Source organism: Staurois parvus, unplaced genomic scaffold (genome assembly GCF_062004578.1).
Source record: "Staurois parvus isolate SC_StPar_1 unplaced genomic scaffold, SC_StPar_1.0 ptg000891l, whole genome shotgun sequence".
NCBI classification, from domain to species: Eukaryota; Metazoa; Chordata; class Amphibia; order Anura; family Ranidae; genus Staurois; species Staurois parvus.
Genome location: NW_028318687.1, coordinates 217,369 through 243,761, shown reverse-complemented (window position 1 = coordinate 243,761; position 26,393 = coordinate 217,369). Strand labels below are relative to the sequence as shown.

At 40.7% G+C, this 26,393-nt stretch overlaps 1 protein-coding gene across 1 annotated transcript in view; it reads left to right on the top strand.

Annotated features, from left to right (window-relative positions):
* LOC149442398 (ubiquitin-like protein 3) overlaps positions 1 to 26,393 on the top strand; it is a 256,509-nt gene that overhangs the window by 153,784 nt on the left and 76,332 nt on the right. The window contains exon 2 of the mRNA XM_089656143.1: positions 2,560 to 2,668. Within this exon, the coding sequence (XP_089512269.1) occupies positions 2,560 to 2,668 (109 nt within the window). The remainder of the gene's footprint in view (positions 1 to 2,559; positions 2,669 to 26,393) is intronic.

The window sequence follows — 26,393 nt, the reverse complement described above, 5'->3', positions numbered from 1 at the left end:
ACGGCCTTCATCTCTAGTGAGAGCAGTTTATATTATTTTCACAAGTATATTTTCTTAAATTTTTCAGTGTTTGAGGTCTTGACATGGATTTGTTACAAGAATCTGATCAAAGCTGCTCGGGGCAGTATGTTATAAATCGGGGGTTGACAATTTTTGTAACATTCAGCAGCCTATTGATTCTATAAAAAAAAATCCTAGTATTTTCAAGCTGAAAAATGACATGGGCACTGTAGATTTATTTATTTATTTTAGGTACTTCAATTTATGCAGCGCTTTACGTATATATTGTACATTCACATCAGTCCCTAACCCTCAAGGGGTGTACAATCTAAGATCCCTAACTCACATTCATACATACACATACTAGGGTCAATTTAGACAGGAGCCAATTATCCTACCAGCATGTTTTTTGGAGTGTGGGAGGAAACCGGAGTACCCGGAGGAAACCCACGCAGTCACAGGGAGGACATGCAAACTCCAGGCAGGTGGTGCCGTGGTCAGGATTCGAACCAGCGATCCTAGTACTGCCAGGCGGAAGTGCTAACCATTTAGCCACTGTGTAGGTGGGTGTTATTCTTTGTGGCTGGGTCTGGTGCTTACTGGACATATTATATATGCACTGGGATCTGTAGTCCTGTTTAATATTTTATTGAGGAAAGTGGAAACAGGCATTTTTTTACTGCAGTAGCTCTTTGTTTATACTGTCTCAGAATGGGCTTTTTGGTACTTGTAGTCCAATGCCTACCAAACTGGCAGGTATAAAAGGAAGTCCTGAGCTTTACATTGAAGTTATGTATGCAGAGTTCAGGATGGAATATCCCATTAACTTTAACAACTTCCTTTGACAGAAGAATCTTCACAGAACTCACAAAACATATTTAAGCGTTGCTTGATGCTTTCATGCCACTTCATGGCATGACTTCAATATGCTGGTCTCCTGAACACTGTCAGTGTATCTGCTTGCTCTTAAATTCCGTACTGGCAAGCAGATACTGTCTGACAGGAAGACTTAGTGAACTACCACAGCACCATGGTAGTTCATTGAGAACTACAATACAGCAGCTGCTAAGGATGTTGGGACTTGTAGTCCATTAATTTACAGAACACTGAATGAATGAAATGGCCGGGTGAAGCACCACACAGCCGCGCTGTTTTAAAAAAGTTATAGCTAGTACAGGGGATCTTCTCCCCATGCTGCCATCACGAGGGGGGAGGTGGTTAGATGATCGGGTGGCGGCTGCAGGATTGGGAACATGTTACATGTTCCACCCTTTAAACGGGTGAAACATGTAACATGGTTCTAAAGGTGAACTTATCCTTTACGTGGTATTTAATGCCTTGTGATTGGTTCTCACAGCAGTCACATAATCAGGAGATCATCCTGCTGGTTCATGAGCATAGGTCATGACCAAGAGCTGTCAGATGCATGTGCTGGGATTTAAGTTCCACTTTTCCTGCCAGCACGTTTATGTGTTACAAGGTTAAAGTGAAACTGTGCCCAGATTATGCACACTACAGAACTTACATTTTCTCAAAAAAAAGCAGTAAAAGTACTTTAAAACAAATCATTATTCACCCCTGTAGCTATAGGCATTGTGAAGAAATTTGACTTCACAGTCCTCTATAAACAGTAGATGCTGCTAAGCTGTTAGTAACTGACTAAAACTAACAGATTCTTTTGTATGAGGGAGCAGTTTAAAGATGAAGTTTATTATTTGGGATGCAGCACCAAACCCACTAGGTATGTGTCCCATTACCTTACCTGGAGGTGAATGTTTCTGATAAAAATGATCCCTACAGTGTTTCCATTACAGCCATCAGGTACTGCCCAGAGCAGCAGCTTTCCAGCGCTGTAAAGATTAACAGTAGTGTCTGCTACCATGGCAATATGCCATTCATATTGCCCATGTCACTACACTCCCACAATGCGTCATGCTGTGTGAATGGGCAGGGGAGATCTGTCATTCACAGAACACCATGCATTGTGAGACAGTAAAAGTAGGAGTTGTGTGTATGGTGGAAAGAGCAGAGGGGACAGGCGGCAATACTTCTCTCAGTAGCAGCTGATGCTGTTAACCATTACAGCACCGGACAACAAATGCTCAGGGAAGTATCTGGCAGCTGTAAAGTAGACACTGCAAGGAAGCAAAAAGCTTGCAGGTGATGGAACACACACAACGTTTATATTTGGTCATGTATCCATACACAGATGAAAAAAAGTTGCTTTAGGAAATTAATTCCTACATATATGGTTATTTTAACTGATTCCCTACACAGGTTTTTCTAGAAAAACAAATGTCCCTTTTAAGAATTTGAGGGGCCACATATAAATTACTATATTTTAAAATGCTGTATCTGTTTAACATAGGTCTTTACTTTTAAAATGTGTTTTGAAAGGTGGTTCTGCTGTATTCCTTTTTTTATCAGCAAAAAAAAAAAAAAAAAAATGAAACAAAATATACAATTTGCCTGCATTCAAATGTATTGAGTTGTAACTTTTTTGCTGTTGTTCTTGTGTTTAATTACCATCAGTCCTAAATTTCTTAATTTCATTTACAGATTAATTTACGCCTTATCTTGGTAAGCGGCAAGACAAAAGAGTTTCTCTTTTCTCCAAATGATTCAGCGGCAGACATCGCAAAACATGTCTATGATAACTGGCCTATGGGTAAGTGAATATATACTTTCCTATCGGAGACTGTACTGCTGTGTACATATTCCTTCCTTTTGCATATATGTATTTTAATTGAAGCGGTGATCATTTCTTAACCAGTTGCCGCCCGGCCTATAGCCAGATGAACAGCTTGACCCTCCGGGTGGGCAACATATGGCGTCCTTTCAGGCATGCGCATTGCGCCTGCCCGCAGGGCCGTGCAGCGGTGCGATCTGTCACCAGCCGTCTACCTCGGACACGTCCAATGACAGATCTGTGTACCGGCCCCCCGTTGCCAGTACCATGTGACTTGCTGTGACCAATCACAGCAGGTCACATGACAGTTGTATACAATGGATGACTTCCTTTCATGCCATCCATTGTATACAAGTGTGTCTAGCTGTGAATGGTCACAGCGATCACATGCACAAGCTCGACCAATCACAGCCCAGCTGCGTCATGTGATTAGCTGTGACCAAATCACAGCTAAGCACAAAAAAAACCCTGAATGAATTGATTTAATTCAGGTAAATGCTTGCTTATAGCAAATAAATTCTTTGCTATAAGCAAATTGTGTAAAAAAAAAAAAAAAAAATATTGATCACTTCCCCAAAGTAGTACAATGTTACTATGGTAATATTATACTACTTTGGTCATAGTGAAATATGAAAAACAAATCTTAAAAAAAGAAAAAAATGTAATAAAATAAATTATCATTTTTTTTTCCCCGATCACTGCCATGCCAGTTATATGATGACACTGCACTGTTGACAGTATGTAAAAAAAAAAAAAATTGTGAAAATAATTTTTTTAATTCATTTCTGAAAAATTATGACAAAAAAATTATAACTTCAAAAAACTCGCCATGCCTCTTATGAAATACGTCGGACTCTCTACTTTGCAAAAAGAGGTCATTTGGGGGATATCTGTACTGTTCTGACATTCTTGGACCTCAAGAAATTAGATTGGCTGTCAGTACTTCAGGATTGATCAATATTCAGATATATCCCATAGTTTGTGAACTCTATAACTTTCCTACAGACTAAATAATAAATACTGATTTAGGTTATTTTCACCAAAGACATGTAGCAGAATACATCTTGGCCTAAATTTATGAAGAACAATTATTTATTTGCAAACTTTTATAACAGAAACAAAGAAAAACGTGGGTTTTTTTTCAAATTTTTGGTCTTTTTTTGTTAATTTAGCAAAAAATAAAACCTCAGAGGTTATTAAATACCACCAAAAGAAAGCTTTAGTTGTGTGAAGAAAATTATAAAATCTTAATTTGGGTACAATGTTGTATGGCTGCGCAATTGTCATTCAAAGTGTGAGAGCGCTGAAACCTGAAAATTGGTCTGGGCAGGAATGGGGTAAAAGTGCCCGGTATGGAAGAGGTTAATAAGAGGTTGGTCCACCTAACACCAATACTTAAAGTGGTACTAAACTGGTTTAAAAGAAGAAATTCTTTTCAAATGTGTTTTCTTTGTTCATAAAAGTACCTTCTGTTAATCGCAGTCTCCTCCAAATCTTTAAATTCCGTTTTTGTTGCTGTGCTGTGACTTCTTGTTAGAAAGTGGCTACGTTTGTTCTCCATGGTCCCCACTGTATGTGGGAACGTAGCCACCCTCAGTTGCTCACTCTGAGATGCACTAGGAACTATGCGATTTGTAGCATGCATACTGCAACTTAAGGTGCACTTCTCATTCTAAAAAAATGGAGGGGGGTAGAGGTTAGGATGTTTTAATGAAAATAGATTACAGGGCCATTCATTGTGGATATGTATGGATTATTTTTATAGAATAAGGATATATTTTAGTGTCACTTTAAGGTGCTTTAGTCACACTGGCTTCTTTGTCTTATTATTGATTTATATAGCACCAACAGTTTGTGCAGCTCTTTACAATATTAAGGGGGACAGTACAATTACAATACAGTTGAGTACAGAAGGAATAGGAGGGCCCTGCTCATGGAGCTTACAATCTAAAGGGTGGGAGAAGTGGTACAAACGGTAATAGCTGCAAGGGATAATCTGATGGAGATAACTCATAATGGGAGTTCCTCTGTTTCTTATCTCCTCCTTCATGACAGGGTAAAACAAATCCTAACCCCTGAACACAACTTTGACATGTGTTCGTGAAACTTTACAAATCAACACAACTACTTAGGGTATCCAGGTAAATGTTACCTGTATTGCTTTTCAGGACCAATTGGGCTTTCATTTTGTAGTAAATGATAAAGGATACCTTCTGATTTTTTTTTTTAATTATCAAAAGAAAACTGGTCTAACAGTAAAAAAAAAACATTTTTTTTTAGTTTAGCTGTTTATTTCTTGCTATTGCTATAACTTACTGCCAAACAATAACCCAAAATAAATTCTCCTGCTGCAGACAATTTACAGTGATACCACAGATGTGGTTGTTGCTTTTTGAACCCGTAGTAAGGCCCAGAAACAATGGTGAACATTTGTTTGTTTTGTTTGTTTGCTTTTTTAGCTTACCTAAAACATACTGTTACTCATTTAAAAACTGATTTAGAATTTTTCTTTTTTTTTTTTTTAAATCCTACCTAAAATACACTGACCCTGTAGTAAGGCCCAGAAACAATGTTGCACATTTTCCTTTTTTGTATCTTACCTAAAACATACTGATATTGTTAATTTAAAAACTGCTTTTTTTCCTCAATCCTACCTAAAATACACTTAACCCCGACCTTGACCCTAAACCTGACTCTGACCTAGATCAAACCATGATCTAGCTATTTTATCTTTATTTCATTTTTTTTTAACCTCCTCCTGCCCGCCATACAAGGAAATGGCGGGCGGGGGTTCTCTTATTCTGGGAGGATGTCATATGACATCCTCCAACTCTAACTGCGCATGCGTGCCCATCAGTGGTGCGCTGTGTCCCTGTAAAGAGCCGATGTCGGTTCTGTCCTGTGATCAGCTGTGTCCAATCACAGCTGATCACATGTAAATAGGAAATGCAGGTTATCGGCAGTCCTCTCCTCCCGCTGACCTCTTGTGAGGAGAGGAGACCTGGTAATCGGCATTCCTCAGAGGGGACATCTACACTGATGACCAGTGCCCTGATGATCACTGTAGCACTATCAGTGCTGCCTGTCGGTGCCCATCAATGCCACCTGTAAATGCCCATCAATGCCACATACCAGTGCACATCAATGCCACATATCAGTACCTACCAGTACACACCAATGCCACATATCAGTTCCCATCTGAGCTGACTTTCAGTGCTGCCAGTCAGTCAATGCCAGTCAGTGTCGCCTATCAGTGCCGCCTAACCGTTCCAATCAGTACTGCCTATCAGTGGCAGTCAGTGCTGCCTACCAGTGCCCATCAGTGCTGCCATCAGTGTCATATGAGTTCTGCCTTTCAGTGCCCATCAGTCATACCTGTCAATGTCCATCAGTGCCTCTTCATCGGTGCCAACTATCAGTGCCCATCACTGCAGCCTCATTAGCGCACATCAGTGAAGGAGAAAAATTACTTATTTACAAAATTTTATAACAGAAAATAAGATAAAAATTTTTCTTTCAAAACGTGCAGTCTTTTTTTAGTTTGTTTAGCAAAACATAAAAACCCCAGTAGTGATTAAATACCACCAAAAGAAAGCTCGTTCTGTCTCAAAACAATTATAAACATTTTGTTTGGGTACAGTGTTGCATGACTGCGCAATTGTCATTCAAAGTGCAACAGCGCTGAAAGCTGAACATTGGCCTGGGCAGGAAGGGGGTAAAAGTGCCCAGTAGGCAAGTGGTTAAAGAAATGAGGTGGCAACCCTAGTTTAGGATGCCATTAACAATTAATGACACCCGTGTGCATCTAACAAGGTCAGTGTGTTCCCATGCAGTCCAGGAAACGTGCATTTCTCGCACAGCCATTAGTCTGAATGGGCCCACACCGAAATGTGCATGTCCATGCACTCTGGTTTTTTCCTGCATGGATTTTTTACACCTCCCATTCATTTCAAAGGGCTGCCAAACTGCGCATAAAGTCCAGCAGGTGCAACTTCCAGTCCTTGTGATTTGGTGTGCGCAACCTGTACTCATTTCCTAGATGCGCTTGCCTGCCATTAACAATTAACTACATCCCTGCTGCTCTATAGCAGATATACTGCTACAAGGCGGCAGGGGTGCGCAAAATCACATATGTATATATGTAATTTTACATTTCCGGGTAAGGGGCACGCCATTCGTGGTCGCAGTTGTCAATCACCGGGTCCTGGCCAGTGATTACCCACCACGCCCGGAGATTACCAAGGATCTCTGACAAGGAGGAGGGCTACTTTGTTTACTAACACTAGAACGGCACAGCCATCTAGAGCAGTGTGCTTACAGTGTAGCACCAACACACCGCCCCCCAGTAAAACACTCCCAGCACACAGTTAACTCTTTGATCGCCCCTCATGTTAACCCCTTCCTGCCCAGTGCCATTAGTACAGTGTCGGTGCATTTTTTTTTTTTTTTTTTAGCACTGATCACTGTATTGGTATCACTGGGGATGTCAGTGACACCAAGTCAGTTCCCCCCAGTGTCAGAATGCCTGCCGCAATCCTGCTATAAGTCGCTGATTGCCACCATTATTATTTAGAAAAAAATATTCCTGTATCTATATCGCCATTTGTAAACGCCATAACTTTCACGTAAACCAATTAATTTACATGTATTGGGATTTTTTTTAGCAAAGACATGTAGCAGAACACATTTTGGCCTAAATATATGCCGAAATTTGAATTTTAAACTTTTTTAACTGGGCATGTTTAATAGCAAAAAGTCAAAAATATTGGGGGTTTTTTTTCTCAAAATTGTCGCTTTTTTTTTTTTATAGTGCAATGGTGATCAATATGGTGGATCGATATAATTATATATGGTGATCAAATACCACTGAAAGAAAGCTTAATTTGTGGGGACAAAAGGATGTAAATTTCATTTGGGTGCAATTGTCCGTTAAAATAATGCAGCGTTGTAATGCAAAAAATGGCCTGGTCAGGAAGGGGCGTAAATCCTCAGGAGGGCAAGTGGTTAAAGACACTTTTGTATGTTTTTAATTTTCTCCCCTGGCAGGGACAAAAAGGTACAGTGTATCCTATCCATTCAGAGAAGAAAAAAAAACCACAGGTTGGGCTGTACAGTGTCTGGTCACTTTGGCAGCCAATCAGAGGCTGTCACAGCAGTCAGGTGATCAGGAACTGGACCCCTGGTTCCTGATCTTTGGTATGAGACCCAGGGCTCTTTGTAGTGCTGTGCAGTGCGCTCTCCCAGCACAAACACATGTATGTATATATGCAGCCCCACTGATAAAGGGCCACTTACGTGAGGCCGCTTAAATGTGTATAGGTGGCAGGAAGGGGTTAAAGTGTATCCTTCGGCAAAATCTTTTTATTATTTATTTCTTTTTTAATTTAGTTTTGGTTTAAACTGAAGAAAGATTAGATCCTCTGTCATTTTTTTCTTTTTTTTTTGCCCCATTGACAAAAGTCATTACTCTATTTGTACTGGTGACCTTTGTCACTGAGAAAGGAAGCGAGGGTAAATCCCAAATTTAGAGTTGTCCCCAGATGTAAAGGAAAATATTACAATGGGGGCACCTATTCTGAGGACAGCTGTCTAAGAAGGGAATTCCTATTATGCAGGCCATAGATGGGTCACAAATCGGCCGATTTTCACACCGTTAACGGGTTAATTGGACGGCCGGTTTTCTAGATTTTTTAATCGTTAAAGTTGGAAAAAAATCGGCTGATTTTGCAGATTGCCCGATTTTCCCGGCAATAATGGGCAAATCGGCCGAACTTTTTACCGATTAAAAAATCTGTGCATGAGCTGTGACCTGCAAGAAGAAGAAGAAGAAAAAGAAGAATTCCAGTCGCTATTATATTTGACACGAAAAAGTATTGCGGTTGCAACAATGTATCCATTTGTATCTGAATAAAAACATCTGTATCTGAAATAGATACAATATTGCAACCGCTATACTTTTTAATGTCAAATATAATAGCGGAGCTCTCTGCAAGGGACAGAAGTAATTAAATGCCGGCTGTAGACAAGACGAAAATCGGCCGATTTTTAATTTTTTTTTAACCGTTGGTGGTAACGGTGGCCTATTCAACGACTGATTTTTTGTTTTTTAAAAAAATGGCCGGTTTTCGACCCATCTATGGCCTGCATTACTTTGGGAAAGTTCTTCTAACTTTCTGTTGTGTCTCTGGGGCATGGAGTAAAAGAAATTTCTCAAATGATAGGCCACAAAAATTGACCTGGCAAGGGTTTAAACTTTTGCGTACTTTGTCCAAAGTTAAAAAAAAAAGTTTGCTTTTTCTTTGGGGTCATACAATGTACACTATGGGTGCATTTCTCTGCCCAGGTGCGAAAGATTGTGAGTACAGCCACTCATAGAAATGGGTTTACACTGGCACATGCATAAGGACATATGACCCTGAACGCAGACAGTTCATCTGTATGCATGCCAGCATATACCTACGTACATCTATTGATATCTGAGGGCAGCTGTACCTGTGGCACCAGGCTGGTAAGTATACCCGAATTTTACATTGTACTGCCCCCAGGCACCTGTGTTTGAGGCCTTTTACATACATTTTAATTCTACATTACAACAATAACAATCATAATACAATTTGTCTTCTAGTACACTGACAGATGAGCGTGTTGACATACCATTTTGTTCCTAAAGATGCTGTGAGCAGCAATATATACCTTAACTGCTAGTGTCAGTACAGAGTTTTAAAAGCTATTAAGAAATGCTGCCTAATTAATCTATTGCAGATTGTATTGTACAGATGATGTAAAGTGCTCCCGTAAAGGCTGAGAAAGCTGATGGTAAAATCATTTTTAAGGAGCAATCCATCTGTGTCCAGCTTTTAGGGATTTAGACTTCTGGTTAAAAATTAGTAAACTAAATCAACATTACGAGCATTAGTAATACAGTCCACTCATTTTTAAACTGGATTTAAACTTAGAAAGTGAAGATTTGCTATCTTATTGGAACATCTAATATTAATTGGTTCTAAGCAGCCCCCTGAAATGTCTTCATTTTTGTCTTAAGTCCTTTCTGAAAATTAGAAGCGCACTTCTCATGCTTGGCATTCCTGTATCTTGAGCTCCATAGCTGTATATATTCAGTGTGAGACCACCTAAGGCACTGCTGCCCTCAGATTGCTAATCTCATAAAATTTGTAGTCAGATTTGGTGATGTAACTACTTTGGTCATTGTTCTGAAGAAGAAGCTCTACCTGCACTGCTTCCATTCCCCTTTGTCATCCTGTGGACCTGTGCTCTCTCCACCTCTCCTGGTGCTTCTTGAATATTCTCCCACCAATCCTTGGTCATCAGGGGGAAGCTATGACAGGGGGGGAAAGCTATCAAGGTGGCCACTTCCACACAAAGACAGTATAGAGCAAGGCATGATAAGACAGCAATAAGGAAAACATGAGCTGCAGGAAGTCTACAGTCCGTACTGGTGGCAAGCCTTACTTGCCTTTTTGTGCACAGGTTCTGCAGTTCAGGCCCTTTTTATCCAGTGTTTGTTAAAGCTCAAGGCTAAGTTTACCTTTTTGTAAAAAAAATAAATAAAAAAAATAAAAAAAATATATAGTAAATGCACATCTTTTTGCAGGTAAAAAAAATGTGCATTTTTAATATTTTTACTTTGCATCCCATAAAGCATTGCACATGTGATCAGCAGATTGCGGGTGCAATGACTGGATCCTGCAGACTCTCAGTAGGCTGTACGGACAGGCAGTTACAGAATGGCCGAAGCAATCAATAAACTATGAAAGCCCTCACCAGCGCGGTTCATTGAGAACTGCAAGCTGTCAGCCACAATGGCTGATGGTACTTGTAGTGTAATTATGCACAGGAAACGATGAATGAATGATACAGATGTGTAGGCGGAACCCCACATGGCCGCCCTGTTTTCATATTGTGACAACGGGTCCAGGGAAAAGATCACACGCCCGTTGTAATATGGGTGTAACATGTAACACACTCCTTAAGGTGAACCTATTCTTTAATGGCTGCTGGAACAGTCCCTTTTCTTTAATTAGTCCCATCAGAAGCACAGTGGCAGCATCATCACAGGCTATGGTTTGTAATTGGCTAAGCAGAGGAAGGGGGAGGAGACCTAATAATAGAACGGTCTGTCCAATGCAGCGAGGAGTCAGGAAGTGCAGCTGCTGTTGTGGGTTCTGGCTGGGGCGTAGTGAGGCTTATACACACAGTATTTCAGTAAGCTGGTTTTTAGCCCTGATTCACACTGAATGTGACTTTGAAATCGCACTACCTCACCTGAAGTAGCGCAATTCCAAAGCTGCAGGTCAGTGCGATTTCAGGTTCAACTTGCCTGACATCTGTGTGACTCCATGCAGAGATGTCTATGCAAGTTGTACCTGAAATTGCACGAAAATAGTGCAGGAACTATTTTCAGAACTGGACGGTTGAATTGAACGGTTCCATTGCCGACAATAGGTTGCGACTTGTCATGCGATTTTGTAACTGTCAGATCACATGACAAATCGCACCGATGTGAACCAGGGCTTACTGTTCAAACAGGAGTTTTACAAAATGGTAAAGGATTCATACCAGCAGTGCATAAGTGACATGAAAAATAAGTTTAACTTTTTTTTTTTTTAATGTGTATATGATTTTAAAGGTATACTCCCCTGCCTTAGGCTGCTTTCACACTGATCCATTTTTGGTGCGTTCTTCAGTTCAGCAAAAAGTGGAAGAAAGCTATTTCCCCTTAAATCCTATGGCTCTTTTCACACTGATCCATTGCACTTCAGTTGAGGTGAAAAAAGTCTTGCTTGCTGCATTTGTGGTGTATGTTTGTTCACTTAAAAAAAAAAAAAATGCACCAAAAATGTATTCCTCTATTGAAATGAGTGGAAACCGCATCAAAAATACAACACATCTGTAGGAAGTGCCTTGTTCAGTGGGGAAAAATACAATGCAAATGCAGCAAAAATGCAATTCATCTGAGCAAAAAACGCAGCAAAAATGCATTTTTTATGTGTTTTTAGTGGAGCAGTGTAAAAGTAGTCTTAATTCCTATACTTTACAGATGTTTTACTAAACCCAGGACCCTGCATTCACTATAACTGGTCTCTCACAGTACACAGAACATGGAAGTGCAAATATTTTAGTAAATATTATTTATTTATTTTAGGTACTTATATAGCGCTGTCAGTTTTACGCAGCGCTTTACATATATATTGTACATTCACATCAGTCCCTACCCCTCAAGTGGTGTACAATCTAAGGTCCCTAACTCACATTCATACATACACATACTAGGGCCAATTTAGACGAGAGCCAATTAACCTACCAGCATGTCTTTGGAGTGTGAGAGGAAACCAGAGTACCTGGAGGAAACCCACGCAGGCACAGGGAGAACATGCAAGTTCCATGCGTGGCTGAGATTCGAACCAACGACCCTAGTACTGCCAGGCGGAAATGCTTGTAGGAGTAGTTTTCATTTTGCTCTAGGAGGCTGCAGGACCCCTTTGCTGATAACATGCACTCTCCCAAGAAAAAAAAAACTCTCTATCAATACACACCAAACTGAGCATGTGCAGAGTGACTCCACATGATATGTCTTATCAGGAGCTAAGAGGGGGGCACTGGAAGAAGAGAAGGATCAAAGAAGTCAGGATCAAAAAACTCTTTTACACAATGCAGAGGATTAACCCCTTAGGCTCCACAGTGAGTATAACAAGCATGCTTTACTGCATATACAGACTGATTTTACTGTTGTGGGTTTAGTAACACTTTACGTTTATGTGTAGACACTACCTAAGTTTACCCCATGCCTCCTTCTGCCCTTCTAGAGCTTGTTACTGTAACAAAGAAACCGCTTTTATCACTACTTATGTGATCATCCCCAGTCTTCCAGGGGCAGCTGATAGGAGCTCAGTTCTGTTGATGTAGGCATGCTCTCAGTACTACATCTCCCGAGAACCCTTTCCCTACACACAGTGTATATGTAGGCTGTTGCCAATCAAAACAGCAGCATTGTATTGGTAAGGAAAAAAAATCAATGTATACAAATAGAGCAGGACAGACTGGGGTGGGGGATAGACAGAGCTCTGTGGAGGTATTACTGACATTGCTGGTTGGGATTTCAGAACAGAAAAGACCCCGTTGTCAGTTCAAACAGGAAGTTAAGGAAACACTGGTTTCCTGGCAACTCAAGGCATTTTTCTGCAAAATTGCAGCTTATTTAAATCAGAAAAATGATTGTACCTGTATATGATAGATGTACGGAATGTCTTTTATAATGCCCTGATAGTACACTTTATTGACCCTGTAGGAGAGAATTTACCTCATTTCCTGTCCCTGTAGCAGCAGGACAACAAATGATGGGTATTGCTGGAATAGGAAGACACAGAACGTTATCGTAACCTAACAGGGGTTTTTAGCCTTCCCTGTTTTATGGAATAAAAGACTTTTGCAGTCTGTGTCCCCACTGGAGAACTTTCCCTTCACTCCCTTTTTCCTGTTTACCATTGATTTTTATTGGAGCTCATGATGCAAGCAAGATCAGAAAATACAGCAAAAATTACATAATGCGTATATAAAAAGTGTATATCGCAGCTCAACAATTTTTTTGCTTATGAAAAAAAAAAAGCACTCCCAACTGGGATAAACAGAAGAAAAATTGACAGGAAAAACTCATTGTAAAATTGCTTAAACTGTAACATCTCTAAAATATGTTAGTGACCCAAAAATACCTCCAGACATACCAGAAAGGTGTCCTCGACTGATCATAAGATGTCACATTCAACTCTGCTTCCACCAAACTCCATTTGTGAGAACAACTCAATAAGAGGACCAGTTTTCCTATTTGCTTTCAAAAATCACTATCTTTTTTTTCAGTGGGGAAACAGACCTTTCCCCTCTCTGTCTACAGCTAAGGCCCGGTGTGCATGGGATACTTCTGAAAGATGGAAACTGAATGCTGGAAAACGTAGGTTAAAAAACGTGTTTAGCTGCTGTGTTTAGGAGCGTTTTTTTAAAGATAACCTCAGGAGACCTTCCAAAATGCCCAGAATGCACAGAAAAATTTCAAAAATTAACTATTTCAGACATTTTGAGAGAAATAGAGAGAGCAGAAGCAGAGAGAGCAGTATTTGTTGAGATTAGTTGTCTTTTTTTTTGTGGTGTTTGGATGTGTTCCAGCTCATTTCTGTGCAGAAATTATTGCAGCAGTGCCTAACATATTTTCTTTCATGTGAAACCTCAAAGTATGGTGTACCAGGTCCGTTTGAGTACCGGGAAAACGCTTTGCATGCATTTTTCATGATGAAAAAAGGCTCTGGACAGCATCTAGAAATGGAAGAGTTAAAAAAGAAATTTCAAACACAAACTCATATAAGCGCAGTTATCTTCGTTTACAAGTGTTTAGCATTTGAAACGCTGATAAAATCTACTTTAAAAAAATGACTGTAAACTCAACTGCCTGTAAATGACTATGTGTACATGGACACAGGAAAACATTAGGGAGAGTTCAGGGGCTGCTGAAAAAAATGCTGAATAGCTCCTGAACGTCAGTTTAGCAGCTGCAGTGCCCTAAAAATAATAATAATTAAAAAAAAGTTTGGTTGCAGGTGGACCATATGATCTTTTTTGTACATTTATGTACTTCAGTGCCATACCAGGCAAATATATATGAAATATTCTAGTGCTTGTGTAATGTAAAGCACAGCAAAATATTTGACCTTTTTGACATTTCTCAGTTAAAGTGAATTTCTACATTGTGGTCATGTGGTCAAAATTTTCCAACTCACTTACCACCACAGTTAACAGATTACGAGCCTGACACTGCTATGCTGCAAAATCTATTTTAAGCAGAAATCCAGCCAAACAGCTAAATAAGTTGAAATATAAATATAGATACTGTTTTGCCTGCCAGAGTATTTACAGCTATTTAGTTCCTTGTTATCACTCGTATATAGAGGTGCAGTTATCAGAGCTCACTGTCTCTGGGCTGCTCATTGTTAGAACAGCAGGCACCTTCTCATGAGGATACTTTCACACTGAGGAGTTTTTGAAGCGGTTTTGCATTTAAAAAAGCACATGAAAAGCTCAAGAAAAATGCTTCCCTGTGTATGTCTATGTATGTTTTCACACTGGGGCGTTGCGCTTCCGATGTGGTGTAAAAACTCCTGCTTGCAGCAACTTTGGAGTATGTTTGTTCAGTTAAAGAAACCGCCCCAAAAACACCCCTTCCCGTTGAAATCAATGGAAAGCGCATGAAAAATGCCCCTAAGTGTTTTTGGTGAAGTTTTTAAGTCACGTGTCCTTTAACCACCTCCCGCCCGCCATATAGTAATGGTTCTCTCATTCTGGGAGGATGTCATATGAAGTCCTCCCATTCTAACCGCGCATGCGCGGCTCCCGGAGCGCGCAGCGATTGGTGGTGCGCTGTGTACCTCAGACACAGCGGATCACCGATCCACGGAAAGACCCGAAGATTTCGGCTTGGCCATGTGATCAGCTGTGTCCAATCACAGCTGATCACATGTAAACACGCTGACAGCTCGAGAGGAGAGCCCAGTAATCAGCATTCCGCGAAGGGGACATGTACACTGATCATCAGAGCACTGATGATCAGTGTGCCCTGATGATCATTGTACCCCCAGCAGTGCCACCTGTCAGTGCCATGTACCAGTGCCGCATATCAGTGCTTACCAGTGCACATCAATGCTACATATCAGTGCCCACCTGAGTTGCCTTTCAGTGCCACCTATCAGTGCCAGTCAGTGCTGCCTATCAGTGCCGCCTATCAGTGCTGCCTAACAGTGCCAGCCAGTGCCACCTAACAGTGCCAGTCAGTGCCGCCTATCATTGCCAGTCAGTGCCATATATCAGTGCTACCTTTCAGTGCCCATCAGTGATGCCTGCCAATGCCCATCAGTGCCACCTACCAGTGCCTTCTTATCAGTGCCACCTATCAGTGTAGCCTATCAGTGCCCATCACTGCAGCATCATTAGCGCACATCAGTGAAGGAGAAAAATCACTTATTTACAAAATTTTATAACAAAAAATTAAAAAAAATGGTGCCATCAATGATTTTGAAAATCGTCCAACCAAGTCATAAAGTTCACCCCATATACCAGGCAAAACTTTTATTCCAGGTCACGGCTCATGCGCATATTCTTTTCGGAAAAATGATCGTAGGATTGGATCATCATTGAGTCAAAAATCAGTAGCTTTTCACAAATTTTCCAACATGTCCGGCCACTGAAAAGGGGAGGAACCACAAAAATTGGCCGGTGCAATTAACCCACTAACAGAGCGAAAATCGGCTGATTATACTTAGGTCTGATTTTCGGACGAAAAATCGGTGGAATTTCGACCCATGTATGGCCGGCTTTACTGTTGGGATTGTCCTTCAGTCATCCACTTCCTGTTAGTTGTCTAAACCACTGCCGCCTTCAGCACACAAACAGTACAGCATGCTAACATAGCAACAGTAGGCAGTGCTGTAGAAACGGTTTCAGCGCTGGCACTATCAGTTCAGCCGTGTTTCTCGTGATAATAAAGGAAAAGGCTAAACTGTTTGCTTTAAAAGATACAAAATTAAGTGAATGGGCTAGCTACCCAAGTACACCAAACTCTGCTCTCTGGCTGCAGATTCAGCCGCAGCTCGCTATACTGCAGTCCATCACCATATTGGAGAAAGCATTGGTGCAGGACAACTTTGTTAATATAAAGGAATACTCAAAGATGACTTAATCTGGCACTTGTGCAAAGCAATGGCCCTTTGATGCCAAAACTAGAAATTCAGGCTTTGGCATTCAGAATGTACCAGGAGTGAGGATTCTGTGGCATATGCACTGTAAAAAGAAGAGACAAACTGAAAACCAATGGCTTGCAGATTAAGTCACAAAAGGTAAAATATGTATTTTATTAAGTGTTTGTGCATGCTGTCTGGACTCCATACTTTTAAATACTATTCAGTATTCAAAATGTTTTAAATCTTGAAATACTACCATTTTAAGGAAGCAGTTTTCTAAAACATCTGATGCTGCTGGAGCAATTTTTTCCCGTATGAGATCTTTTTTTTTTTTCACTTAATTTGCATATTTGCTGGCCATTACACATCATGGTATCTGTACAGCCATTTAGCCACTGTCGGCAGCACAGGTTAGCACAAATGGTTAGCACTTCCGCCTGGCAGTACTAGAGTCATTGGTTTGAATCCCAACCAAAGCACCACCTGCCTGGAGTTTGCATTGTCCCCCTGTGCCTGTGTGGGTTTCCCCCAGGTACTCAGGTTTCCTCTAGGGATGCACTGAAATTTTGGTGGCCGAAAACACCCCTTTCGGCCGTTGGCCAAAATGAAAGCAGCACAGATACAGGTGCTGAAAAACCCTGCCGCTGCTGCCGCCACCGGCCACTGCTCGGTAGTTCTTAGCCTTACCTGAGAAACCATCGATCTCGGCGCTGGGCATAGAGATGAGTGAAGGAAAGATGGCTGCCTCTCATCTCTATGCCCTTGGAGGACCGGAGCGATGTCACTTCCCGTTCTGTCCATTTTTGTTTGTTTTTTTTTTAAGCACTAGATTAATGCTTTTTTTGATCCAATGCTTTACATTGTAGAGGAGAGATGTGGGGTCTTTTTGACCCCATATCTCTCCATAAAAAGGAACTTGTCACTAATTATCACAAAGGATTCATGCATTTCTTGTGAAAACAATAAAAGTGATTAATTTTTTTTCAAAGGGACAGTGCAAAAAAAAAAAATAAAAAATAAAAAAAAAAAGTTTAAAGTGCCCCCGTCCCCCTGTGCTCGCACATAGTGGTGAACGCATACATAGGCAATGCCCACATATGTAAATGTGTTCAAACCACACGTGATGTGTCACCAGGAACGTCGGAGCAAGAGCAATAATTCTAGCACTAGACCACCTCTGTAACGTTACACTGCTAACCTGTAGAAATTTTTAAAGCATCAACCATGGAGATTTTTAAGCACCACAGTTTCACGCTATTACACGAGTGTGCACAACTTTAAAGCGTGACATGTTGGGTATCTATTTACTCGCCGTAACATCCTCTTTCATATTTTGCAAAAAAATTGGAGTATATATTTTTGTTTTTTGATCAGTGCATTTTTTTCCAAAAACTATATATTCATTTTTAAAAACTGCGCATTCCGGTTTTTGGCCAAGTGCATTTTGAATTTTCCGTTTTGGCACCAGAATTTTCATTTGGTGCACCACTAGTTTCCTCCCACACTCCAGAGACATGCTGGTAGGTTAATTGGTTTCTGCCTAAATTGGCCCTAGTATGTGTATGTATGAATGTGAGTTAGGGACTTTAGATCGTACGCCCCTTGAGGGTTAAGGATTGATGTGAATGTACAATATATATGTAAAACACTTCATAAATTGATGACGCTATGTAAGTACCTGAAAGGAATAAAATACAGGTTATTCATCAGCAAGAATTCTAGAAAATCAGCTATAAGCACTCGTTCGCCCTGGATACCACATCGTGCGGCTTCAAGTGATTCCAAAGTCGCATGTTATTGTGACTTCAGGTGTGACTTGTAAAACTTCTGTATGACCTCATGCACAGATGTCTATGCAAGTCACACTTGAAATCGCAAAAAATAGTACAAGAAACTTTTATCAAATCTACACGGCACTGCAAAGTCAGAGTCTCACCAATGTGAATGGTTTAATTGCCGACAATAGGCTGAAACTTGTTATGCAATTTGAAACTTCAAATAGCATGACAAGTCACACCGGTGTGAATGGGGGCTAAATCTCCAACCCATCTGATTTAAGGGTAAAACATATAAAGTGTAGCTAAACCCTAGAACAAAATGTAAATTATTACAGCTTATCAGACTTTGATGTGGTGACTGCATTTGTTTTCCTGTATCAGGCTTGTTTTACTTTATTTTCACTAAGTGCCAGTAACACACTTCCTGTCCTTAGGAAGTCCAATATTGTCATTATGGGTCGGGAAGTGTATCCTGACCAGAAACACCTTCCCTTCAACTCCTTAATGTGTAACTAAAGGCAAAACTTTTTTTCTTGCAAGATCTAGTGGAGAAGACTTAGGACACCGGTTGGGTTTTATTGCTGTCTGTGTCCCTATTGGGTAGATTCACTTTTTTTTTTTGCCCCTGGGACAGAGAGTCAAAATTAATGAAAGTTATTACAGAGAGTCAAAATTAATGAAAGTTATTACAGAGATTCAAAATTAATGAAAGAAAAACCCACATTTTGAGTTGTCACCAGAACAGGAACATAGGGTTAATCTTCCAATTGGGATTTTGGTTCTTGCGACCTTGGTGATGAGGGATTCCCCCACATTGGAGGGATTTACTCATTTTCTATTGTGGCTATTGGTTAGGAAGTGAAGGGAGATCTCTACAAGGGGACACAGATGGCATAAAAAACCAGACAGTGGGTTTTAATTGTAATTTATGATGGAAAAAAATGGCTTTAGTTCTTCCTTAACATAGGGGGTGGTTCTGTAGTTCACAGTGCGAACTCACCCAAGGCAAGGTATTTCAGTGTAGTGTTGTGGGTTTACCAAAGGAAGTTAGGATCCTACCATTTTGTTGAGAGGATTGAACAGATGTAACTAAACCCTTGCAATGGTATGTTAAAAGGGAGTGGATAAGAGAAGTTAATTGTTGGGGTTTGTATACACTTGTACTAGAGGCCAAAACAACACTGTCCCCTTCCCCTGCCGACTCATTAAGGAGGTCTGCAGAACCACTAGAACCAAAATAAACTAAAGCTGGTACACAAGATTGCAGGCTGATCTCAGGTAAGTAGTATGGGATAATATGGATAACGGGATAGTTGGTACCCAAGTTGTCCAAAAGGATGAATATCCTTGTCCTTAAAGTGTTACTAAACCCAGGACCCTGCATTCACTATATCTGGCCTCCCACAGTACACAGAACATGGAAATGCAATTATTTTAGTAAATATAAACTGCTAAATACCTTTTCTCATCAGCAGTTAGAGCAGTTTTGTGCCTTCTATCAGTGTCCAGCTGAGCACTGGTTAAAGCTTGTAGGAGCAGTTTTCATTCTGCTCTAGGAGGCTGCAGGACCCTTATGGTGATAACATGCACTCTCCCAAGAAAAGAAAAACCTCTCTAGCAATACACAGGATATGTCTTATTAGGTGATGAGAGGGGGACACTGGAAGAAAAGGATCAGAGAAGTCAGGATCAAACAGCCTTTTTACACAATGCAGAGGATTAACCCCTTAGGTTCCACAGTGAGTATAACAAGCATGCTTTACTGCATATACAGACTGATTTTACTGTTGTGGGTTTAGTAACACTTTGTTTATGTCTACACATTACCTAAGTTTACCCCATTCCTCCTTCTACCCTTCTAGAGCTTGTTACTGTAACAAAGAAACATCTTTAATCGCTACGTACGTGGTCATCCCCAGTCTATCAGGGGCAGCTGATAGGAGCTCAGTTCTGTTGATTTAAGCACTCTTTAAAGCTTGTAGGAGGAGTTTTCCTTCTCTTCTCCCTGTCCTATGAGACTACAGGACCCCTGACCCTCTGTCTGGACAGTGCTGATTGGCCCTGTAGTGATCACATGTACTCTCCCAAGGGGGAAAAAAAAACCCTTTAGCATTACACACCAAACTGAGCATGTGCAGCTTGCCCCCAAGGCTCTGTTCTATCAGAGGATGAGTCAGCAGACCGTGTAGGAAGAGAAGGATCAGAGAAGACAGGATTAAACATCCTTTTTACACAATGCAGAGGATTAACTTAGGTTCAACAGCGAGTATAACAAGCATGATTTAATGCATATACAGATTGATTTTACTGTTGTGGGTTTAGTAACACTATAAGTGGCCATAAATGTTAGATAACAATGTTCCAGCCCATCTTTTGTTTTTAAAAAACCTTGCCCAGTTGCTGCAATCCTCCCTTGATAACCCATCACCAGAGGTGTCTGTAGCGTAGCTCATCTTGCTCCCCTACCTCTATACAGGCAATAAACATGAATGGTCAGAGACACAGATGAATGAGGGTGGTTAGATCATGCAAGTACAGTGTGTCCAACCGCACATTATTGGCCCCAGGCAACAGATTGTGTTTAGTTTAGGGACCAGGATGGAGGAATTCTGCAATCATCCCTAGGTCCAGCTGGGGAAAGGAGATGTAATTGCAGTGGGACAATACTGTGCAGTCTGTCCTTCAGGAACCTTGGTTAGCAATGTTTACAGGTACCACCTGGACATTAGATTGTCTAACAATTGGACCAAAAGTAACCAATATGGCAGACAATCATCCGTGTGCACCTTAACAATCATTGATAATCTGCTGAAATGGTTTTCACTCCATGCATAATTAGATTGGTCCACCTGGCTAATTATTCTAATGTAACAATGTAATAGCTGTGTAGTGGTATTTCTAGTTCTGTGCTTGTGTTTTGTTTAGTTGAGCAGGTGGTATTTTGCAGCATGTCTAATTCTTCATTTAATTCATTTTCAGTTCAGTGAGCTGTTCTTGTACTCCTTCCACATGATTTATTGAAAACCCGGTCTACTATTGTCAAGTTTTTTAGTGTAACTTTACAATACTTTATTTTTACACTTACTATTTACAGTGGCTCAAAAAAGTATTTAGTCAGCCACCAATTGTGCAAGTTCTCCCACTTAAAAAGATGAGAGAGGCCTGTAATTGGCATCATAGGTAGACCTCAACTATGAGAGACAAAATGAGAAACAAAATCCAGACAATCACATTGGCTGATTTGGAAAGAATTTATTTGCAAATTATGGTGGAAAATAAGTATTTGGTCAATATCAAAAGTTCATCTCAATACTTTGTTATATATCCTTTGTTGGCAATGACAGAGGTCAAACGTTTCCTGTAAGTCTTCACAAGGTTGGCACACACTGTTGCTGGTATGTTGGCCCATTCCTCCATGCAGATCTCCTCTAGAGCAGTGATGTTTTGGGGCTGTCGCTGGGCAACACGGACTTTCAACTCCCTCCAAAGGTTTTCTATGGGGTTGAGATCTGGAGACTGGCTAGGCCACTCCAGCACCTTGAAATGCTTCTTACAAAGCCACTCCTTCGTTGCCCGGGTGGTATGTTTGGGATCATTGTCATGTGTGAAGACCAGCCACGTTTCATCTTCAATGCCCTTGCTGATGGAAGGAGGTTTGCACTCAAAATCTCACGATACATGGCCCCATTCATTCTGTCCTGTACATGGATCAGTCATCCTGGTCCCTTTGCGGAGAAACAGCCCCAAAGCATGATGTAGCCACCCCCATGCTTCACAGTAGGTATGGTGTTCTTTGGATGCAACTCAGCATTCTCTCTCCGCCAAACACGACGAGTTGTGTTTCTACCAAACAGTTCTATTTTGGTTTCCTCTGACCATATGACATTTTCCCAATCATCTTCTGGATCATCCAAATGCTTTCTAGCAAACTTCAGACGGGCCCGGACATGTACTGGTTTAAGCAGGGGGACACGTCTGGCACTGCAGGATCTGAGTCCCTGGCGGCGTAGTGTGTTACTGATGGTAGCCTTTGTTACGTTGGTCCCAGCTCTCTGCAGGTCATTCACTAGGTCCCCCCGTGTGGTCCTGGGATTTTTGCTCACCGTTCTTGTGATCATTTTGACCCCACGGGGTGAGATCTTGCGTGGAGCCCCAGATCGAGGGAGATTATCAGTGGTCTTGTATGTCTTCCATTTTCTAATTATTGCTCCCGCAGTTGATTTGTTCACACCAAGCTGCTTGCCTATTGCAGATTCAGTCTTCCCAGCCTGGTGCAGGTCTACAATTTTGTTTCTGGTGTCCTTCGACAGCTCTTTAGTCTTCACCATAGTGGAGTTTGGAGTGTGACTGTTTTGAGGTTGTGGACAGGTGTCTTTATACTGATAACAAGTTCAAACAGGTGCCACTGATACAGGTAATGAGTGCAGGACAGAGGAGCCTCTTAAAGAAGAAGGTACAGGTCTGTGAGAGCCAGAAATCTTGCTTGTTTGTAGGTGACCAAATACTTATTTTCTACCATAATTTGCAAATAAATTCTTTCCAAATCAGCCAATGTGATTGTCTGGATTTTTTTTCTCATTTTGTCTCTCATAGTTGAGGTCTACCTATGATGCCAATTACAGGCCTCTCTCATCTTTGTAAGTGGGAGAACTTGCACAATTGGTGGCTGACTAAATACTTTTTTGCCCCACTGTATGTACCTAAGACAAAGATTGTCATGCATCAGACATCATGGCTGATTGTTCAGTCAATGCAATGGCTGTGTTGTATATTTACAGTTTGTCACATCTTTCCTAGGAGAGGACTTGGTGCCAGGGATGTCTGCTAACCCTCCCTGCCACCACAGCCATAAATGTTCACACATGATTGAAGCATCTTGTTTATTAAGAGTATGTATGATACAGGTAAGTTGGATCGTACCATGTGGTGAACTACCCTCTGATTTTTGGGATCAAATGCTATTTTCTTTAGGGCCATTGACTGCTTGATTCCTGCCATTGCATGCTTGTAAAATAGCCAGTAATGCAGGTCACAGATCAGGTCACAACACAGGTCAAGTGAAAGAATATACAGTAGGTCTGGATTTGGAGGAGTTTGCAAACAATCAAGTAAAACCTGCTAAACCTAAAAGAAAAGTTTTATGACGGTTAAAATGTAATTCCAGTTCACAGATATACGTTTTATTTCTATACTCACCTGTTTGCCTAAAGTTCACTTTAGGTTTATTTGAAAAAAAAAACATAAAAACAAAAACAACAGTCACAGAAAAATCACTTGTTCAGAAAATGAGTTTTTTTTTTAATTGGCAGTAAGGCCTCCTTCACACCAGTGTGCAGAGACATCCGTTTTTCTGCACACGTTCTGCAAGGGCTCAACAGAATCAGCTGTTCTCTATGTGCCCTGTTCACAACACAACACTAGTATCACGTGCAGATGGTTTTCTGCACAGCTGAAATCTGCAACGTGTATCAAACTCATTGCTGTGCACATGAAAACTGATAAACTCATGTCTCCAAAAGTGAAATCTGTGCATCAGTTTCCATCAGTTTTGAATGAGGCCTAAAGCATATTTTTTGTTTGCTGACATGTTGGGTGAAAAAAGGGTAACAGAATGACAGTTGGTATTTTTCTTTAATGGGCGGCTGGACGGGAAGTCAGCTGCATTTTAGAATGTACCTCTTCCCTTTATATTTCTTTTGTATATATAGTTCCTTGGATTGTTTACATGTCCAACCCTTAAGATGGCCATATACTGATCAAAATTTGGCTGGATCAGCTGAATTTTGTTCAGTTTGTGGCCTGCTCAACTGAAGTCAAGTTATTTAATGGACTTCTATTAAAAGATCATGTTGAGAATTTTTATATCTGTCAGCATCTGCAGCCAATCAGGCAGAGCCAACTGCGTGTGCCTGGATAGCCTTAACCACCTCAATACCGGGCACCTTTACCCCTTTCCTGCCCAGGCCAATTTTCAGCTTTCAGCGCTCTCACACTTTGAAAGAGAATTGCGTGGTCATACAGCGCTGTGCCCAAACTAAATTTTTTTCTCATTTTTTTTTTTTCACACAAATAGAGCTTTCTTTTGGTTATATTTAATCACCGCTGGGATTTTTTAATTTTTTGCTAAATAAATTAAAAAAGACCAAAAATTTAGAAAAAAGGTTCTTTTTTTTCGTTTGTTATAAACTTTTGCAAATAAATGATGTCCTTCATACATTTAGGCCAAAATGTATTCCGCTACATTTCCTTGGTGAAAATAACTCAAATCAGTATTTATTATTTAGTCTGTACTAAAGATAGTCCACAAATTATGGTGTATATATCTTAAAATCGATCAATCCTGATGTACTGTAGGCCTATCTCATTTCTTGAGTACTAAGTGTTATTTCTGTTTGCTGCCTTGTTCCTCTGCTATAAACATGAGTCACTTCTGATGTGTTTTCCTGACACCCAGCAAAAAATGGTGAAAGGGGAGTAACCTCCAACAGATTGACAGGCTCAGCTCTGTTCCTGTGTGCTGTATGATGGGGGTGTGTCCTGTCCCCCCAATCAGCTCCCAGAGTTCTCTTCACTTATGTAACTAGCTCTCCACCCCCTGCTTTTCAGAGCCGAGAGATCCTGTGTAAATCCTGCTCTTTGAATGGATGTAGGGGAAAGTTGGCAGCAGATAAGACAGGTACAACCTATGTAGGAGGATTTATTTCACTCTGTGTATCATCTGATGCCAGTCACTTCACTGGGTATATGTATGGGTGTATGTTAAAGTGGTTGTGAACCAACAGTGCATATGGAAAAATCCCCTCCTGCAGCTATTGTATACTGAATACCCAAAAGTGACTGCATCTGATTGAAATCCGGTACTATTCGACTGACGATTTTCCTTTGGTTTTTCAGTGAAAGTATGCTGACTGAGCCCCCCAATGATCAAATTTCATCTGTTTCATTAGGAGTTGGCTGCAATTCATTAAGTATAAGGCTAGCTTTAGGTATTCCCTTTACTTTGTGCTCTGGCCCAACCCCTATTGATATTTAACAGTCCAACTATGCTTCTCGGCAACTAAAGAAAAAAAAGTGTGCATTGTGCAGAAAGGGCCAAACTGAATTTAATTAAATAGGCTGAGACTGCTCAAAGGTTCACCTTAAATGGATAAGCTGTTTTTTTTCCCTAAATTGCTGCATTTAAACCAGTATTATTGCAATAGAGGCAACATTAGGAATTACTACAGTATATGTTCTAGGCTTCGGGCTGTGAAATATTGGATTAAAAGATTACTGCACTTATTATTTGTATTGGATAGTATGATTTTAACAGGCAATGCCAAAAGTAGCTCAGTGTGTGTGTTAGTGCCCTGTGAAGTATACCAACGTCCAGCTTTAACTGCTGTTGACCTCTGCCTGTAGAAATAGGGCAAGGCACTTAGCCAAGCACTATAAAATAGCAGTCACTTCTAAACTGTGATTTCACTTTACAGTCAGTTCTTATGCCCTGTTAAGGCCTTGTCCTGACTTACCAACACTTTATCATGCTGTTTTCATCTTAAAATAACATTTTGAGTTCATTTTATAAAGCACATTTTAGATAAAATATGGTAAGTTCAGAACCTCACAGTCTGTACAGCTGACCAATGTCAAATTGAGAATCTTTTGTAGGTGGTACATGCAACAATAAAATCCTTGGCTAAGTAAGGCCCCTTTTGTCCACTGGGCCAACTTTGTACTGCACTACCCCAACTATGCCAAGATCAGGGCCTTGTGATTATATCCACATCTGTGAGAATATTCTGAACTAAGGGAGCTTCTTGGTCAAAAGGAATCCATCCCTTGTGAAGAGGGTTGGTTATAATTGTCTAATAAAGCCTCATTGCCTTTTCACCGCCCACAGTATTTCCTATTCCATACCTTTCAGCCAAACAACACTCCATGCTCCAATGGTTGCTGTGCATAACAAAGATCAGACCAGTCTAGAACATTCCTGCATGTATTCTTTACCTCCGGGGATGGCACCCAATGCCGGCTAACAAAGTTTGCAGATTCTGGGCCAACATGATGGCTTCTCATTGCATTTTTTACTATAAACACCACTTACTCGGTGTCCTGCCAAGCAATGTTCCCTTGTGATCGCTCTTTGTGGATGACTTTTTGTATTCTCACCCTTTTCCTTCTTGCCAAAAGCAGGAGCATAATGCTCAT